The sequence below is a fragment of the Zingiber officinale genome, chromosome 6B, assembly GCF_018446385.1.
Source record: "Zingiber officinale cultivar Zhangliang chromosome 6B, Zo_v1.1, whole genome shotgun sequence".
NCBI lineage: Eukaryota > Viridiplantae > Streptophyta > Magnoliopsida > Zingiberales > Zingiberaceae > Zingiber > Zingiber officinale.
Genome location: NC_055996.1, coordinates 4,232,922 through 4,253,622, shown reverse-complemented (window position 1 = coordinate 4,253,622; position 20,701 = coordinate 4,232,922). Strand labels below are relative to the sequence as shown.

Below are 20,701 nucleotides of genomic sequence, written 5' to 3'. Positions count from 1 at the left end.
ACATAGACTAGACTAGAAAAGGAATGACATCTAAGTTTTAAGTTTTGTTCTATAAGGGATAGGAAGGGAAAAAAAGTTTAATCAAAATCTAGTTAGAATTCTAATTTCAATTGTTCTATAGCTAAGTAAAATATTTTATATGTAATTTAGGTACCAAATCAGAAAATAAGGAAAAGTAAATGTGGGGTGGGCTATTTTATAATTAAATTATAGTTAATATAAATCTGATAAATACCAACCCGAAGGTCAAAGGATTTAGATGATATGATAGTAATTACCATTAAAATAATTGTTGAATTAGTTGAGAAGAAGATGAATGAGTTGAAACTTAAGTGGTAGGGTGCTCCATAGAATTATATTCTTTCTTAACTTGTTCCAGAAAAATAACAGCAGAAGAAAAGACCAAAGATTAAAAATACATTATACCATAATAACAAGATGAAAGCATAATAGATGACTAAGCCACACCTACTAATCCATCCAGTTTAGTTTTAAGTTTTAGGAATTTTTTTTCCTATAATTCGCGGGACAACTCAAGCATGCCTCAGACCCATGTGGATCGTAGGCTCATACCTGTTGGTCCGCCTAGACTCATCTTTAAATATGTTGATAAAATTTGAATTTAATACTTTTAAATTATTTGATGGGGCCAACTAATTTGACACGTCCAATCTAAATTAATGGTTTTAACGTCCAAGTTAATTAAGCTATAAGATCTGAATAACTATTTAGAAAAACTTTGACACGAAAAGATATATAGCAAATATTTTTTTTATAAATTCAATTAACTTTATTGATTAATTTTGGGTATCAGGGTGTCTTAACGATTCTTGAAGCTCTATGCATAAAAATAAATTTAAGATCTTAATATAAAAAATATTATTAAAAACATTTAAACTAGGTCATCTAGCTATAACGTTATCTTTATCAAATCTCACTTCTTTATTAGTACAATTTTTAAAATAAAAATGATTTTAGGTTAAACTTTCAAACATAATATATATATAATAAATATTTTTAATTAAATAAAATTAGTTAAATTTTGTCAATAAAATATTAAAAATACTAACTAATTTAGCAATAATAAATTATTATAATATTATTAATATATATATATTATAATTACTATTTTAAAAAAATATTGAATATTAATGCAATGGTAAAATTATTATTTGTGACCTATTTGAATAGCATATATAGTTATTAAGTACTAGACTCTTATGAGAGATCTCACATTAATGAGAGATTCAAATATGGTTTAAAATATATTTTTTAAAAAAATATATACTTAATTTTGATTAGTAAATTAAATTTTATTTATAAACAATTAAAAATTACCGATCAAGTTTTTACTAATTATAAAAATAAATTACCAAACCAAATATAAATATTAATAGTAAAAAATTAAAATTATCAATAAAATTTAATTTTGACAATAAAAAAAATCAAAATTTAACATATTTAACTTTAATCTATATATAAACTTTAATCTATATAAAGTAATTATTTGATTACTGAAATCCGGTTTAATATTACCAAATCCAACCCGAACGGCTCAAATAGTCAATGACTCAGTCACGCAAGCGCTCGTCTTCTCCACTCACCGACGTTCCATTTTCCCTCCTCTGTCCCAGTCTCCTGTGAACATGGCCCTGAGGGTGTTGATCGGTCGCCAAACTTCCTTCGCCATCTCCCTCTCGAAGCACGTCGGCGCGGCCATCGCCTCCGACACCAACCTCGTATTATCTCCCTTGTCCGTCCATCTCGCCCTCGCCCTCGTTGCTGCCGGCTCCAGTGGTTACACATTCAACCAAACCGTCTCCTTCCTCGGCATCAGAAGTGGAAAGCTAGCCGATCTCAGCTCCCTCTCCTCGCAGATAGTCGCACTCGTCCTTGCTGACGGGTTGCCAAGCGGTGGGCCAAGGGTTTCCTTCGCTAACGGAGTCTTCGTTGACTCTTCGCTGCCGCTGAAGCCATCCTTTAATGATATTGTCATCAATAAGTTTAAGGCGGAGGTCAACGCAGTGGATTTCCAAACCAATGTGAGTTTTTCCTCTCCTACATAAATGTTTATTTCCTGTACCATTTGATCATCGAAGCCATTCCAGTACGATTTGGTTGCACTCGATTCATTACCTGCAAATTTATGATTTCCACCTTCATTCTCTTCTCTTTAGGAGTGGGTCTTATCATGTTGATAATGATACTTCTGTCCACGGGTTGAGGCTGGTCCCCTGCCCATTTTTTTTGGCCATATTCTTAGTCCTAATTTGTACAACTATGTTGAGTTCTAAGAGAATATTTGGCTGTCAACGGCACAATGCCTTCAAAATGCTAGCTTTATGCATTTTGATATCTGTATGCTTGCACTTGTAGAAAGAAGTTTATTTTGCACAAACTGTAAATTTGATGCTAGTAGTGTATCACTGTGAATGATTTTATCTAGCTTCTTATGTGTCATTTGCAAATTAGCTGACAATATTAAATGAATAAGGTGTTTTAATCTTGTTCTCTTCACATGTTTCTTTGTTATTTTTTAAACATCCTTGTTCAGAGAAATGCTATAATAGAGTATTGGTGAGAAGAAAGAGTTGGTTCTGCTACCTTGATCAACCTTCTTACTACTTAGTTGTTCATGCTTCTGAGTTTTTCCACCAACATCATTTACCTTCTTTTGTTTCAAAATTGGCACTGTGATTCAAGGACAGTCTTATTTAGGTAGCAGTCGTTGCCTTACCAAAGATCAAAGCACCTCTCTTGTCTCTACATCACAGATTTGAGGAGCCTGATGTATTGTAGATCACAAATTTAGATATGGTTACATTTCAAACATTCTTCCAAAGATGCAAAAGAAATGCTTCTAATTTAGTTTTGCGTCCTTATTATTCACGTGTCACCATAATTTATGCTAAACATTTATAAAAATATTGCAAGTGAGTTCAATTTGCAGGATAAGAACTACATAAGCAATAACAGTATATTCACCATTTTTTTCAATTACAAAAGGTCTTACCCACCTCCCCCCTCCCTTCCAATAATGCTGCTCTATTAAGGCCTCAACTTTTCATAAGGAATATTGGGGGGACCCCTCCCAATCTTTTCCCTGCAAAACACTCCTACTTAATATAATATAGTAAAAAAAATTCTCACTTAATATTATTCATGAATACAAGATACACTTTTATACAATAATAATTAATAAAAAAGGAAAGAATAAAAAGAAAACTACTCTACCAAAAATAAATTATTCTCAATCAAATCAATCTAATTGATTATTTCCTTTTTCACCCATGATTTGATTGACTCTCCACCATGAAAGATTTGATTATTTTTTACACCCACTCAAGCTTGACCGTTGAGGTTGATGAGACCAAGCTTGCCTTCAAGAAATTTATGAGTTTGTTCATATAATCCATTTGTAATAAAATCAGCTAGTTGGTGAGATGTAGGGATATATTCAATATTGATAATGCCTTCATCCACCTTTTCTCTAATGAAATGACGATCAACCTCTACATTTTTCATTCGATCATGTTAAACTGGATTGTGAGCTATACTGATAGTTGACTTATAATCACAATGAAGTAGCATAGTACCTTCAATATATCCTTGAATATATCCTTGACTTATAATCACAATGAAGTAGCATAGTACCTTCAATATATCCTTGAATATATCCTTGACTTATAATCACAATGAAGTAGCATAGTACCTTCAATATATCCTTCAATATATCCTTGACTTATAATCACAACTGTTTTTTCAGCTCTGTTTTCCTCTATGAGAGTCTTTCACAAACAGTGTACAATCTGATTGTCCTTGAATATATCCAAAGTTCTTAATTACCTTGGAGAATCAACAGAACCAGGCGCGAGATGACTTTTTTAAACCATAGAGAGATTTGTTGAACTTGCATACCGTTTTATCACCCAAATTTTCTTCAAATTCGGGAAGTTGATTCATATAAACCTCATCTTCAAGCTCTTCATTAAGACAAACAATTTTTATATTAAGCTGATGTGATGGAAAGTCTAGATTCGTTGCCAAAGATAGAAGAATTTTGACATATTAAATTTGGCAACATGAGCAAAAGTTTGTAATCAATCCCATAGGTTTGAGTAGGGCCGTAAACAAGCTGAGTCGAGTTGAGGCAAGCTTGTTTGATAAGGTAACCGAGCCGAGCCGAGCTTAAAATGAACCAAGCTTTTGAAATGATTGATCAAGCTTGACTTGGTTTATTTTTTATGAGCTTGAACTTGGTTTGTTTAGATGTTATAGAGCTCTCAATTCAAGCTTGGCTTGACCTTGGTTTGAGCTTGGTTCGTTTATATGTTATCGAGCTCTTAATTCAAGCTTGTTTGATTGTTTGAAACTTTTAATTGTTTGATTGATTATTAAACTTGATAATTTAAATTAATTTAATTTATTTTTATTGTTTATTTAGCATATTTAAATAGTTTTATTAATGAATATTGTTCATGAAAGTTGTTCACGAACATTGCTCACGAACGTTGTTCACGAACGTTATTCACGAACGTTAACGAGCTGAATACATATATGTTTAAGCTTGTTTGTTTAGCTTAACGAGCTGTTCAAGCTTGTTTGTTTAATTAATCTTATGTATACTGAATGAACATAAACAAGCTTTTACCAAGCCGAACACCAAGCTTGTTCATGAATGTTTGGTTCATTTACAACCCTAGGTTTTAGTAAAGCCTCTGCCATCGAACGAGCCTTGTGTCTTTCAATTAAACCATCAGCCTTGTACCTAATTGTGAAAATTCATTTGCAATCAACAACACATTTCCCTTGTGGTAATTCCACCAAATCCTATGTATTATTTTGTTTGAGAGCATGCATTTCTTTAAAAATAGCAATCTTCCACTCAAGAATAGATAGTGCCTCCATGACAAATCTAAGAATCAATCACTAGACAATTTTGAAGAGAGCACGAAATGTGGAGGATAAATTAGCATAGGAAAGTTTGAAATGAGGTATTTGGTATGAGATCAGACACCCTTTCTGAATGCAATTGGTATATCAAGATCAAGAAATATACCTGACTTGTTATAGGAATCTACCATCAATTCATCTTCTTGGCGGTGGCTAGAATTCACAATTTATTCTTTAGCTTGAAATTTTTTTTCCTCAAATAAACTAAGATATCCGATTCTTTACTCAACACTCCCCTGTTTCACTAATTTGAGGGCTGACTTAGATATGAACAGACATGGAGGGAGGTGTGGTGTCCCAATTAACATTAAGGATAGGAAGAGTTTCGTCATTTGAGGGAGTTCCATGGCTGCCATAGCGTCACCATGACGGTGTGGTGTGACACGATCATGCCGTGTCGAATTCTGGAGATCATGATCATCTTCGCGGCATTCACCACGGTCATGTGGTGTGACACGGCGAGGCCGTGGTACACTCTAGGTATCGTGAACATGACCGTGTGTTGTAACACGACCATTTTGGGTTCTCCTCTTCCACCATTTTTAAAACTTCGTCATCCTTTCCCTCTTGAAGCAAAGTGAGAGAAATATGAGGAACCTTAAAAAAAAGTGACATCACAAGTAACCCATGTCTTCTTTGTGTGTTGACAATCGATAACCTTTTTGAGTAGGAGAGTATCCGACAAAAATAATTCTAATGGCTCGAGGGTCAAGCTTGTTATGCTTATAGGCATGGATATGTACAAAGGCCATACATCCAAATGTCTTCAAAGATAGATTATTGAGGTTGGAAATTTGTGGATATGTTTGGGTGAGAAGAGCCAAAGTTGTGACAAAGTTTATGGAGTGACTAGGGAGATGATTGATAAGACGCAGCTGTGGGGATTGCATCGCTCCATAAATATTTTGGAACATGCATGGTAAACATGAGGGCATGAGCAACTTCCAACAAATGACGATTTTTACATTTAGAAACTCCATTTTGTTATGGAGTATCGACACATGAGCTCAATGAACAATTCCATTTTCTAATAAATAGTCACCTAAAATGACATTGAAATATTCTTTTCCATTGTCAGTTCTAAGAATTTGAATATTTTCTTGGAATTGAGTCCAGATCATTTTGTGGAAGGCTTTGAAGATATTACTGGTTTAATATTTTTCCTTAAGAATATAAACCAAAGTAACTCGTGTATGATCATCAATAAATGAGATAAACCATCTTTTCCCATGAGAGGTGTAACTTTATGAGGGATCCCAAATATCACTATGAATTAATGAAAAAGGAATAGATGGTTTATAACCTTTGGGAGGGAAATGGGTGCGAGTATGCTTGGCTAGTTGACACACTTCACAATTGAAAGACAATGGATCTTTATTAGTAGACAATGATGGAAATAAACGTTTCAAATAACCAAAACTAGGATGGCCAAGACGATAGTGCCAAGATATTATTTCTCTATTACTAGAACCTAAAATAAGCAACATGAGACACCAAAGACAACTATTATTATCCTCGAAGTAGTAAAGACCTTCATAAATTCTAGCATCGCCAATCGTCTTCTCTGATAGTAGGCCCTGAAAATGACACCATAAGAATTTAGCAAAACACTGATTATCAAGGGGTGATTTTGCTAACAATGATCAAATTGCATTTTAGAGCAGGTATACGAAAAACAGATTTCAGAATGATGTGCTGAGATAATTGAATATCAGCTATGCTAACAACTACAGTTAATGAATCATGATCAATCATAACAATAGTTTGGCGAGACTCGAGTCACTTGTCATATGGTCAGAGGTTCTAGAATTAATGATCCAAGGGGTCGTTGAATGGTTAAGAGAGGATGAATTGAGTTTACCAGATTAAGTTATGGAGCACGAACCAACATTAAAGTTGGAAGACGCATTGAAGGCCATTTGATTAGAGAATTTGCAATATTGTTCAATCTGCTTTTTGGTGAAGGAAGCAGGAACATCGGAGATAGCAGGTTTTTCTTGGCTCGATTGCATATGAAATCCACGACCTTCATTCCTTTTCCGAGGTTGCCAATTTGGTGGTTTCCCATATGTTTCCCAACATCCTTAGTGTGGCCAGGCTAGTTGCAGTGTTAACATCAAGAACATTTGTTTGATTTGGTACGGATTTTTTTTATGGAAACCAACACTGCTATAATGGATTGTGGTGGAATAATCTTAGTAAGCATGACCTTATGACAAGCTTTTCCCGTCGGACTTCCGCGAAGGCTTCTTCAGGAGATGGGAATGAGTCACATGCAACAATATGACCATATGTACCTCATCCAAATTATGATCAAGACCGGCCAAAAAATCAAACACACGCTCGTTTTCAATATTGCAGCGAATTTTGACAAGTATTGTGTCAAGAGTTCCTACCAAAGATCTTGAAGATTAGTGAAATATTGTGTCACAGACTTTGAACCTTGTTTAAAATCTTTCAGCTTCAATCGTATCTAATAAAAAGCAAACTATTCTACCAAAAATAAATCAATTTAATTGATTATTTCCTTTTTCACCCATGATTTGATTGACTCTCCACGAGTATTTAATTATTTTCTACATATAGTTTTTGCAAAACCAACCATTGTTGAAACATGATATTTTTTGTTAAATCATACTGTTAGAATCATGCTTTTTAAAAGATGTCTAAGCGTTCTAATTTCACATAGGAACATAATGGGGCATTTTAAAAGATATCTTTATAGCCACATTCATTTAATTGTCATACAGGATGTTATTCTCTTGCTAGGCCAACAAGTAGGACAATGGGCCTGCCAAGGGGTTGTGTGCCAATGGTCTTATTTCAGGCCAAGTGATGCAATATAACGACCTAGCAAATTTTGATGAACTATTGTTTTAAATTGGTGATATTCCAGATTGTCCAAATCATCCAAGTGGCCAACCCAAACCTAGATGATTGCATCTCAAAAGATATACCATTAAAGGGTGTGGATTAATCTAAGACAAGGGCTAGGCTAGGTTAAGCCCTCAAATTCAATTGGAAATTCATAAGTAATCAACCATCTCTCTCCCTCCAACAACAACAACCTTCTGCCTCTATAGATAAAGTATACTTTGATAAGTGAATTTTGACAATTTTATTTTTGAGTCAAGTGGATCACAGACTCTTATTTACACAGTTGATTGTTTCTTAAAGGAAATTTAGGACCTTGATTGAGCACCGTTGGGACGATCATTTCTCATCATTCTTAAATCTTAATTTTTTACTAGGGAACCTAACCCTTTTGATGATTAAGTAGATGGAAAGTCTCATACAGGAGAGGTTTGTTGGTTCTACCTTTACGTGGGCAAAAGAGATGCATCAAGGTTCACAATGTTGAAGGTGGTCTATGCCCTCAACACTTCCAAGCTTTACGAGGAATAAATGGGAGAGTGATGATATTATGTGTCATGGCCACATCCTAAACTAAATGTCAAATGATATTTTTGATGTATACCAATGACATGTGATGATGAAGGAATTTTAGGGTATGCAAGAAGAAATGTTCCTATCAGATGACATGGTAAGCAAAAAGTTCTTTGTTAGTAAATTTAATATTTCTGCTTGGTAGATAATAGTAGTGTAATGGAAGTATTCTATAAGTTGCAAAGGGGTCTTAAACAATTAGAAGAGAGAGAATAAAAAGAGCTTTGATGAATCCTCATCACATTCTTGGAAGGATTTGGAAAATTCCTAAATACAACAACAACAACCAAGCCTTATCCCATTAGGTGGGGTCGACTATATGAGTCTTTTTACGCTATTGAGCTCTATCTCCTACTATATCATCATCTATGCTTAAATAAATTTTATCTTATTTTATTGTTGTTAACTAGGTCTTTTTTAGTCTTCCTCGTTTGATATGTGTGTTTGTCATAGTTTCACATCACATAATTGGAGCACTTATTGGTCGTCTAAGTACATGCCTGTATCATCTTAAACGTGTCTCTCGAAGTTTTCCCTCAATAGATGCAATTTCGACTCTCTCTAATGTTCTCATTTCTTATTCTGTTCATCCTTGTATGTTCATACATCTACATTAACATCTTCATCTCTGCAACTCTCATCTTCTGCTCATGTGTTTGAGTCATAGTCTAACATTCAGCTTCATATAAACATAGCAGGTCTAACTGTGGTTTTGTAGAACTTTCCTTTAAGTTTTAGAGGTACTTTACGGTTACATAAGACATCCGATGCTCTCCTCCATTTCAACCATCATGATTGTATTCTATGTAAGACATCTCTCTTAATCCCTCCATCATTTTACATAAATGATCTTAAATATTTAAAGCTCTTGGTTCCGGGCAACTTATCATCTCCTATTTTAACAATCTCATTACGTCTATTATTGCTAAACTTAAATTCTATATATTTTGTTTTTATTCTACTAAGACTAAAACTTTTCCGTGTTTCCCGTCAAGATTCTAGTTTAGCATTTATTTTTTCACGTGTTTCATCTACCAAAACAATATCATCTATCAATAACATACACCACGGTACTGTGTCTTGAATGTGTAGTGAGTTCGTCCATAATTAGTGTAAAAAAGATAAGGACTTAGAGCAGATCTTTGATATAACCCTATTTTATTGTAAATGCTTCAATTACTCCGCCTGAAGCCTTTACTCTGATCGTTACATCCTTATACATATCCTTAATTAGTTCAATATATATTACGTTAACACGTCTTTTTTTAGAATTCTCTATATAATTTTTGTTGGGACTCTATCATAATTTTTTTTTTAAGTCAATGAATACCATGTGTAGATCTTGTTTTTGCTCTTGATATTTTTTCAATTAGTTGTCTAAGAAGATGTATATCTTCTATTGTCGACCTTCCAAGTATGAACCCAAATTGATTTTCGGCCATCGTGGTCTCCTTTCTTAATTTTTTTTCTATTATTTTTCTCCAAAGTTTCATGGTATGACTCATTAGTTTAATACCCCTATAGTTTACACAATTTTATACGTCTCTCATATTCTTATATAAAGGAATTAGAGTACTTATCCTCCATGGATCAGACATTTTTTTTCGTTTTTAATATAAGGGGCAACCCGGTGCACGAAGTTTCATCTATGCGGGTCCATAAGAAGAATCCATTGTACGCAGCCTTACCTTGCTTTTTGCAAGAGGCTGTTTACAGGATTCGAACTCGTGATCTTTTGGTCACAAAGCAACAACTTTACCGTTGCGTCAAGGCTCCCTTTCTTTCGTTTTTAATATCATGTTAAATAATTTTGTAAGTCATTCAATACCTTGTTCCCTAAGCACTTCCATACCTTTATCGGAATATCATATGATCTAGTGACTTTTCACTACACCAGATGATATTCTAATTCTAGTGACTTTTCTATTGTGCATCTCATTTAAAGCTTATTCTACTTCTAAAGTTTGAATTCTACAATAAAAATTTAATTTTTTATACTCATTTGACCTGATTAAATTACTTAAGTTGGTCACCTAAACCTTCATTAAAAATTGATAAAAATACCTCTTTCATCGTTCTTTTATTTCTCTATCATTTACTAGTACCCTATTATATTCATCTTTAATATATTTTATTTGGACAAGATCTCTTGTCTTCCTTTCTCTCACTTTAGCTATTCTATAAATGTCTCTTTCCCCTTCTTTTGTATCCAATTTTTGATATAATCATTTAAAAGTTTCATTCTTTGCTTCATTTACTACTTTTTTTAGCCTCTTTCTTGGATAGTATATTTTTTAAAATTTTCCTAGTTCTTACAAATATATAATTCTTTATAAACTGTTCGTTTTTCCTTCACTTTCTCTTATATTTTCTCATTCCACTACCAAGATTCCTTATTTAGTGGTGCATGTTCCTTTGTCTTATCGAGTACACTCTTAGCTACTATTTTCAATTTTGATATCATCTTATCCTATGTTGTATTAGAGTCACCATATATTTCACCTAATACTTGTACTCCTACCTTCTTCTTAAATATATTTTGTTCCACATCCTCTAATTTCCACCACTTAATCTAGGAGTCACATATATTTTCTTTCTATTAATATTATGCTTGAAGTGTATATCCAACACTACTAATCTATATTGGGTAATTAAATGACCTTGCAATCTTTATAAATCTTTCTATCCTTCTTTCTAATAATAAAAAAGTCAATTTGTAATTTATTATTTTCACTTTTGAACGTGACTAAATGTTTTTTTTTCTCAAAAAATGCATTAGCTAATATAAGGTCATTGCTATCGTAAAATCTAATATAGTTTTCCCTTCTTCATTTTTCATTCTAAACTCATAACACCATACCCTCTCATATTCCTTATTTTTCACTTCGTCGAATCACCGTGTGTGGCTAGCACTACGAAGCTAGTTCTTCTCCGAAGGCTTAGTTCGTGTGACGAACGAAGGACGTGTTCATGTGGATATCGTAGAGGCGTAGGCGTTTTGATCGCGCTAAGATCTACCGAAGTATCAAAGTTGCTGTTGGGAGTATCGATTCATGCAACAAAGGTAATGATTCTATGTGATAGATCGTTTAGATCACCTCCTATTAAAATCATTTTATTTGGCGGAATATTTTTTAATACTTCATCTAAATCATCCAGAAATCTTAATTTGATAGCTTCATCTAATCCTCAAAGGGAAAAGTTAGATAATGCCCTTTAACTTGGAGAAAAAAAATCAGAAGGAGAAAGCTCTCATTGAAGGAAATAACGTACTTGTATTGGAGGACGATAATGAACACAAGAAAGTAAATCCATTGTTACAAATTGAGTGGACGTGTTTCAATATTGGCATTGCTATGAATTGAGAATCCATTGTTTCAATCTCCAACATTCATTTTCCAACCGGATCAGTAGTTAACGGTACCATTTATCTGGGATTTATGGAGCCATATAAAAACAAAGTGAATGGGAAAATGTAAAATGTTCTCATTGTTTCTCGACTTACAAAATTAGTTGGTTGCATATTTACGACCTTTTTGCATAGTGTTCTAGATGTTCGGTTACCGCTGTTTTGGAGTTGTTTCAGAAGGTGATCATGATATTCATTTCTGATAGTTATCCTTTTTTTTCAATATACTAAATTTTTTGCTTTTTGTATAAAGGCTGATGTGGCTCTAAATGAAGTTAACTCTTGGGTTGAAAACGTTACCTCAAACTTGATCAAAGAGCTCCTCCCCCCTGGATCTGTTGATAAAGGCACTAGATTGGTGTTGGGGAATGCACTCTACTTCAAAGGCTCCTGGACTGAAAAGTTTGATGCATCCAAGACATTGAACTCTGAATTTTACCTGCTTAATGGAACATCAGTTGAAGTGGCTTTCATAACTAGTACAAAAAAACAATTTCTGTCCTCGTATGATGGATTCAAGGTTCTTAGGCTTCCCTATAAGCAAGGTAAAGATAAAAGGTCATTCTCCATGTATATCTTCTTACCAGACGCAAAAGATGGTCTATGGGATTTAGAGGAGAAGTTAAACAGTGAATCTGAGCTCTTGACACGTTATCTTCCCATGCGAAAGGTCGAAGTGAATAAATTCAAGATGCCCAAATTCAAGATATCATTCGGATTTGAAGCATCTGCTGTGTTGAAAGGTTTGGGTCTGGATTCACCTTTCAGTGCAGATGCAGATTTGTCAGAAATGGTGGATTCGCCTTTTGGACGTAGCCTCTTTGTATCATCGATTTTCCACAAATCCTTTATTGAAGTCAACGAAGAAGGAACAGTAGCAGCTGCTGCTTCTGCTGCACTGGGGACTATAACATCAATGGCGTTACCTATGAATCCTCTGAACTTTGAAGCTGATCACCCATTTATGTTCCTGATTAGAGAAGACACGACAGGCGTGGTGCTGTTCACTGGGCATGTTCTTAATCCATCAATTGCTCAGTCGATCTCCTTGGAACTTGGCCAATCTTTTTTTTTTCCCTGAAATGTACCGAGTTTCATGCAAGAACATTTGCTGGTTGGTGTTAGGAATGTATCTATTTTCAGATACTGATCCTTTTAGTGATTAATAAAGTGTTTTTTGTTCCCTAGTGATGCATTTGATTAGTGCTAACTAATTCCTGTACTTCATTACATCTGTTCTCTATTTCTTTCTACTGAGTATTTTTGGCAAGATCGATGCCGGTCATGATCAATCCGGGTCTCTATCTAAATCTGTGGGAGATGTAAGTTTATATATATATATATAAATCTTCAAATGAGGTAAGGTATCTCTTTAATCATTTCTGGTCATTTGACTGTGGCTTCTTGCTGAACAGATTCAAGAACTCAGTTAATTGCGAAATATCACCAAGAGGGTTCAAGTTTTCTCACAGCTTCTCATTTTCTATCATAAAAAGTCATTCCATCAAATGCTCGATCAGATGAAACCTCTGACCAAATTCTGAGAAGAGAATGCCGGTGTGAACCAGAAGGCCAAAGTCTGATGGATGACATTGACATCAACATCACGGTCACTGTTGGTGGACAAGGAATTCAAAGCTTTCGGCCACCATGGTGAGCAAGTGGCTTTTCTATTCCCTAAATCCGAATGCACGTCGAAATCAAGGATTGTGAATCCAGTGCCAATAAAATATTATTCGGATTTAAGTATCTAATTATACTGCTTACTATCTTTGAGTTCTCGAACGAGGACACATACTGAATATTTAAATGGATACTCGGTAGATCACCATGCTTGTAAAAAAATGAATATCTAAATGGATTAGATAGTAAATATTTAAACTGAAAGAGTTCAATCATCTCTATTGACTCTCTATTTTTCTGCTTAATTTATTGAATTTTTGTGGCCCTTGTGTTTCCCAGCTGTCTCTGTCTTGAATTCATTCCACTCTTTAGCTCCAATCAAATTTAACTTCTAGAACACAAGGAATATATCCTCTGGTCAATTCACAATTATCTAGGTGGTGTTTAATTTTTCCAAAAAAATAAAAATAAGAATAAGAATTATAATGGTATAGAATGAGAATAGATATGAGTATGGGTATTATTTTTATAATGATAGTATTTTATGTACTAGTTATTAGATCGTCTTGTGAGGATATGATAAGAGAGAGTATGGTGATAAAAGATGACTACGCTGGCCTCTAGTACCTCTGTCAATTCGTCTCAGGATCAATACAAAGGAGGTAAATCACGAGCGGCTACTAGCTTTTGAAATAATGACTGACTCATCAGAGAGACATTTATCTCAGTGTCTAGCGCTAAAATTTGAACCCCAGACCTCATGGTGACAGCACCTCATGCACTAGCTATTAGATCGTTCTGAGGGAACATGATGAGAGAGAGTATCATGAGAGAGAATGACGAAAGAGAAAATATGATAAGAGAGAAAGTATGATGAGAGAGAACAAAAAAAAGAGAAAGTGTGATTAGAGAAAATAGTGGAGAGAGTCTATGATGGGAGAGATTGAGAGAGATCAAGGATGATGAGAGAAAGTGTGGTGATAGAATGAAGAGAGAAAAAGTATGATGAGAGAGAACAAAGAGAGAAAAAATGATATGAAAAAAAAATTAAACAAATATATTAAAGATATTTTCGTCTAAAAATTAATTCTAATTTCTATGTTCATCAAAACTCAAGGGAGAAAATGAATTTCACCAAAATCTAAGTTTTTAGATTTTATTTTAAAATTTTAATTCCATTCTAAATATAAAATTCTAATATTTAGAAATAAATCTATTCCTAAATCCCTAAACTAAACTCCAACTTAATCTCATAACATAATTAATTAATACTAAACTATTTTTCTATTTTAAAACTTAGCAAAAACAATTATAAATAAAGACAACAAAGTAAAAGGTCATTGTCGAGCTCTGTTGATAAAAATTTGCCGGCCAAAAGATCCAACCTTATTCATTATGCTAAACACATAGCACTTTGTCCAAGTCTTGTTATACACGATGATAAAAAATAACTATGTTCATTCTAATGTCCCTATTAATTTGTCCCAGGTCAATATAAAAAAAATAAATGATGAATAAGTATTAACTCAAAGTCTTATTATACACACAGACTTTTGCCCACCATTATTGCATCCATGTTTGTGATTCATGTCACATGTTTATCAGCATGAAATAAATGAGTTCTATAGAAGGACACACATCTTATCTTTTCAAAAGTGAGCATCCATTGCTGACCTGACCTGAGAATTCTCCTTTGTTAGTGGTAGGCGTGCACTCTTTCTCCCACGGCATGGATAGAGGCGGATCTAGCATAAGATTAGGAGGCCACAGCAGCGGAGAAAAAATTTAGGCTGTCAATCGCTGACAGATTGGTTATGCTACCTTTGATGTTAATTTTACAGAGCAAGTTATTGCACAGCTAGGAACCCATAAACCTGATCTCAAATTCAAATCCGGCCCTTCTCAAATTTAAAATTTTGGAACCATCCCCACATTCGGTTGAAGGCATTATTCATGTGAGCTTAGTTGAGTTGGTATTACTATTTTAAATTTTCTCACATTTTTATCTAGAAACATCGCTCAATTAAAATTGAAATGAATTTATATGTGGCCTGAAAAATGGCGTCTCCATCTTTGCATAGGTTGAAGGCATCAAAATAGTAAAAGAATTAAAGTTTAAATTTAAAATGAAATGAATATTTGTTGGTAGGGATGTAAATGAATTAAATTGCTCTTGAGCTATTTGAAGTTCGATAAAAATTTATTTAACGAGATTCATTAAGATAAATAAATTAAACTTAAGCTTCACAATGTTAGGCTCGTTAGCTCGTAAAAATGTTCATTAAACTCATGAATCAACTTTTAAATAAAAAATAATAATTTTAATATTAAATTTATAGATTTTACACTTTATTTATGAAACATATATATAAATATATTAAATTTATTTATTAAAATAAAATTATAAATTTTAATAATAATATTATAATTTTCTCTAAATATATAATTTAATTTTTAATAAATATTTAAATTTATAATTTATATTTATTAAGTTAGTTTAGATTCGATAAAAATTTGAATAGGCTCGTGAGTCATGAATATATTATTAAATAAAATTTAAATTCATCTCAATTATAAATAAATTAAATTCAAATATTCAAAAGTATGTTTCATCTTATTATATTCTTATTGGATGAAAAGTTAAAATTAAATTTATTTTCTGATCTAATTTTTAAAATTATTACTTTATTATTTATTTATTTTTTAAAAAGAATGACAACGACGTCTCTTGAGTATCTGGAAATGACGTTATATATCCTTTCCTCACTTTCCTCGCAGTTTCTCCGTGTTCAAACCGGCATCTCGATTGCAAGGAAACCGGGCCGAAGAGGCGGCGCCGCCGCGGGCGGCTGATATGGAGTCGTTCTTCGCCGGTGAGGTTGCAACGGAGTTGATTAAGGAGCTTGTGAAAGTGATCCGAGGTACGTACCTCTGCCGGCCGGCGGCTGAGCAGCTGAAGCGCTCCGTGGACTCGCTGCTTCCCATCGTTCAGGAGATCCGCCACTCAGGCGTCGAGCTCCCTCAGAATCGTCAGTCTCAGCTCTCCGATCTCGCTGACCACCTCCGCCTCGCCCTTGACCTCGCCCGCAAGGCAGCTGCCTCCCCGCGCTGGAATGTCTATCGCTCAGTGCAGCTTGCTCGAAAGATGGAGTGCATCGAAAGCTGGATCTCCCGCTGGATCGAGCGCCATATGCCCGTCCACGTCCTCGCCGACGTCCACCACATCCGTGTTGACTACGTTGCCCGCCTAGACCGCATCGAGCGAGCCCTCAGTGTGGCAGCTTCCTCCCCGGTGGTGGCCACCGACTCGAAAGTCCCGATGGAATTAGGGAGCGCGCCGTTCTCGGGATTCCCGGTGCCGAAGACGATGGAGGGATTTGCGCAGCCCTCTGCGGAGCCCGTGAAGGCGCCGTTCGGGATCGGGAATAAGCTGTCATCTGGTTTCCCGATGATGGAGCAGTTTTTTACCTCACCGGATGCTAGGAAAGTACCCGTGGCGATGGGGAAGTCACCGTCTTCTGGGTTCCGGGTTGCGAATATCATGGACGGGTTGATGCTAGCAGGAGAAGAGGTGAAGCCTGTGGGAGCCGGAATCAGGATAGGAAAGGAGAAGGTGAAGGAGATGCTGATGGAGGGCAGTGATAGCGACGCAGTGGTTGGAATCTCCGGAATAGGAGGGAGTGGCAAGACGACGCTTGCCAGGGAGATATGTAAAGATCCAGAGATTCGAAGTAAGGGTTTTTTTGTTGTTGTTGTTGTGTCTCCTCTCATTTCTTGTGCTTTTCTTCCCTTGTTAATTGGTAATTGCTTTTGGGTCAATGGAGTCTATATGCTATTACAAGTTCAGATATTCTCTTCCACTCCCAAATGGTTTAAATGAAGATGCAAAAAATTATTCCCGAAGAAGTTTGGAGCTTTTCCACATTTCTATTGGACATAGGTCTTAGAAGACTGCTAATTCATGGATGAAATACACATTTTTCAGTTGTTTCAATTTCCTCTCATTGAATTCTTGATTTTTGCACTCTTGAATGATAATCTTAAACTTGGATCACATATGCAATGTCTTTTCTTAGATTGACTAAAGAAATTTGATGCTCTGTATTTCATTGATCAGTTAATTGATTTTTGGAAGTATTTTATCCTGCAAAACATAAATCGTTAGGCCAGTTGTCTCGGCTACAACACTTATTTTACTTTTGGCCATGTGATTGGTATAGATTCTAGTGCCATAGATGGAGATGGATAGTTCATGGTTTTTCCTCATATTTTTTGTTTCTCTTATGTTTTTGTTTTCCATTAGGTTATTTCAACGATAGAATTTACTCTGTGACGCTTTCGCAATCTCCAAATTTGGAAAGTTTAAAGTTAAAACTGTGGGAACAAATTAGCGGCAATATGGTTCTTGGTGCTTACAATCAAATTCCAAAGTGGCAGATGGAGTTGGGGGCCATAGACAAAGGATCATTTCTAATAATATTGGATGATGTGTGGTCCCTCTCTGAGCTTGAAGAACTTATTTTCAGAGTTCCAGGCTGCAAGATTCTTGTGGTTTCACGGTTCAAATTCCCTCTGGTTAAGAAAACTTATGAGATAGAATTGCTAGGAGAAGAGGATGCTTTGTCACTCTTCTGCCATGCAGCTTTTGAGCTGAAATCTGTACCATTTACTATTGACAAGAAGTTGGTAAAGCAGGTAACTTCATTGTTTATATCATTCCTAATTCATTGATGCAGAATGAAACTGTTAACTTATACATGATCTTTTTCTTAGGGATACTCTTCTTAACATGCCAAATCAAAGAGTTCATTTGTTTTTAACTGGATTTAATGCTGAAAGCAGGTTGTCAAGGAGTGCAAAGGGCTTCCTCTGGCCTTAAAGGTTATTGGTGCTTCTTTGCGAGATCAACCTCCAAAGTTTTGGTTAAGAGCCAAAAATAAGCTTTCTCAAGGAGAAGCTATATGTGAATCCCATGAAAATAAATTGATAGAACGAATGTCATCATCCATTGAGTTTTTGTCAGTGAAAGTGAGGGAGTGTTTCTTAGATCTTGGATGTTTTCCAGAAGACAAGAGGATCCCTATAGATGTTCTGATCAATGTATGGATGGAGCTCCATGATCTTGATGAAGAAGATGCTTTTGCCATGCTAGTGGAACTTTCGAATAAGAACCTTTTAACTCTGTTAAAGGATGCACAGTACGTTGTTATAATCATCTGTTGTTAGAATCACCGAAGCTTCCATGTTCATAGTATTAACTTGGCTGAGTTTTTGCATTCAACAGGAGCAGAGCTGGAGATATCTATAGCAGTTATGTGGAGCTTTCTGTTACCCAACATGACTTATTGAGGGACTTGGCTCTTTATGTTAACAATCAAGAGTCCTTAAATACCCGGCGTAGGTTAATTATGTCAAAGAGGGAAAATGAACTTCCCAAGGAATGGGAGCGAAATAAGGATCAGCAGTTTCAGGCGCAGATTATTTCCATTAACACAGGTATTCAACTCTACTTTTCATGCTATACAAAGCATGTGATAGCTCTTGGTTGATATTTTGTAACTTTTACCTGCGTTAGATCTGGAATACACAAAGTTAACCAGATAAGGAACATTCAATGACTAATGTTTTTTGATTTTCACATCATTTGGCATGTTATGCAGAGTGCATCTCATTCTTAGGCCTCCAATTCATACTCTTAACAAAGAAATCAGTATTTCTTCTGTGCATTCTAACAATATAGGGATAGAGGAATTTCTGCCATTGATTGAATGATTGAAAAATTGGAATTTTGCTTATTCAAAAATTGATAATCTGTCTTTGATTCAGGCGAAATGAAAGAATCAGATTGGTTTCAGATGCATTTTCCCAAGGCAGAGGTACTAATTTTGAGTTTTTGTGCGGATGTGTACTTCTTACCACCCTTCCTCAGTACCATGCCTAAGCTGAGGGCTCTGATCTTGATCAACTATGGTACATCATGTGCATCACTTCAGAATCGCACCATATTCACATCTTTAAATAACTTGAGGAGCCTCTGGCTTGAGAAAATAACTGTCCCACCATTGCCAAAGACCACAGTTCCTTTGCGCAACTTGCGAAAAGTATCTCTTATTCTATGTGAACTAAATGATAGCCTCAGAGGATCTAAAGTGGATCTTTCATCAACGCTACCTCGTCTCTCTCATCTAACAATTGATCATTGTGTTGATGTTACCAAGCTTCCCCCTTACATCTGCAACATAAACTCACTCGAGTGTCTAAGCATCTCTAACTGCCATGATTTATCAGAACTGCCTTGTGAATTCGGTAAGCTAAGTTCCCTGAAGATTCTAAGAGTGTGTGCTTGCCCTTCTCTTAAGAGCTTACCCCAGTCTATCTGCCGGTTGAAAGGACTGAAGTATCTCGACATTTCTCAGTCCTTTAATCTCCGAGAGCTACCAGAAGAGCTTGGCTATATGATGAGCTTGGAGAAGATTGATATGAGAGAATGCTCTCAATTGAAAACTCTTCCTAGATCCTCATCATCCTTGAAGTCTCTTGGGCATGTGATTTGTGATGAAGATATTGCTTTCTTATGGAAAGAGGCAGAAATAGAGATACCAGATCTACGCGTCCAGGTAGCTGAAGAAAGTTTCAACTTGGATTGGCTGGTAGAGTAGTCCTACTTGTTCACTTCTTTCTTACTTATAACCATAACTATGAGGTGTACATATGTAGCCTACTTGACAAAAGAGATTAGAACAGCATGATTAAAACTTTTACCATCTAAACAAGCAACTAATCAGTATTTTACGTCTGAATCGAGAAATTCTTTTCATTCTGTTCTTGTCACTGTAAAGGATAAAATTAAATTTGATATTTTAAAGTATGCATATTGCAAATTGTTGTGAGAATGATGCTAGTTTCTTGGTCTAATTTCTCAAGGCAAACTGTGCAAGATTTGTGTTCAACACCACACTGACATGGACAAGGTCCTTTTTTTCTTCTCATCTGAAAATTACAGATACGAGGATTGCACCGGCCACGGTGGTGTTGTTCTTTGAAATTCAGTACTATAATGGTATTGTTCTTTGAATATAGTGCTATAGTAGTTAATTAGCAGGAGAGGTAAAATGGAAAACAAGTGTGTTCTTTTGAAAATTTAAAAGTTAGATACACTTTAAGTGTGTCTATTGTTGAAAAATTAAAGAATCCAAATTGCTTGATTCTTTTTTCTGAATAATTTAATTATAATATCCTTATACCATCTTCTCCCGTGCAAACTAAACC

At 35.1% G+C, this 20,701-nt stretch overlaps 2 protein-coding genes across 2 annotated transcripts; both read left to right on the top strand.

Moving 5' to 3' along the window:
- The first annotated feature begins 1,563 nt into the window (after positions 1 to 1,563).
- LOC121991748 (serpin-ZXA-like) lies at positions 1,564 to 13,013 on the top strand. Its single transcript, XM_042545776.1, has 2 exons — positions 1,564 to 2,042; positions 12,063 to 13,013. Exons 1-2 carry the CDS (start codon positions 1,647 to 1,649, stop codon positions 12,888 to 12,890), a joined length of 1,224 nt encoding a protein of 407 aa, XP_042401710.1. The 5' UTR covers positions 1,564 to 1,646; the 3' UTR covers positions 12,891 to 13,013.
- Positions 13,014 to 16,219: 3,206 nt separating this feature from the next.
- LOC121991747 (putative disease resistance protein At5g47280) lies at positions 16,220 to 20,325 on the top strand. The gene is made up of 5 exons (XM_042545775.1): positions 16,220 to 17,163; positions 17,736 to 18,127; positions 18,275 to 18,630; positions 18,717 to 18,928; positions 19,259 to 20,325. The coding sequence occupies exons 1-5, from the start codon at positions 16,287 to 16,289 to the stop codon at positions 20,089 to 20,091; spliced, it is 2,670 nt and encodes an 889-aa protein (XP_042401709.1). The 5' UTR covers positions 16,220 to 16,286; the 3' UTR covers positions 20,092 to 20,325.
- The last annotated feature ends 376 nt before the right edge of the window (positions 20,326 to 20,701 follow it).

What these genes read in the sequence shown, in the direction of transcription:
- LOC121991748 (XM_042545776.1), top strand. Translation starts at nt 1,647, where the DNA reads ATGGCCCTGAGGGTGTTGATCGGTCGCCAAACTTCCTTCGCCATCTCC. An exon ending in CAGTGGATTTCCAAACCAAT is followed by an intron (nt 2,043 to 12,062) that starts GTGAGTTTTTCC and finishes TTTTGTATAAAG; the next exon opens with GCTGATGTGGCTCTAAATGA.
- LOC121991747 (XM_042545775.1), top strand. Translation starts at nt 16,287, where the DNA reads ATGGAGTCGTTCTTCGCCGGTGAGGTTGCAACGGAGTTGATTAAGGAG. An exon ending in TAAAGATCCAGAGATTCGAA is followed by an intron (nt 17,164 to 17,735) that starts GTAAGGGTTTTT and finishes GTTTTCCATTAG; the next exon opens with GTTATTTCAACGATAGAATT. An exon ending in ACAAGAAGTTGGTAAAGCAG is followed by an intron (nt 18,128 to 18,274) that starts GTAACTTCATTG and finishes TGCTGAAAGCAG; the next exon opens with GTTGTCAAGGAGTGCAAAGG.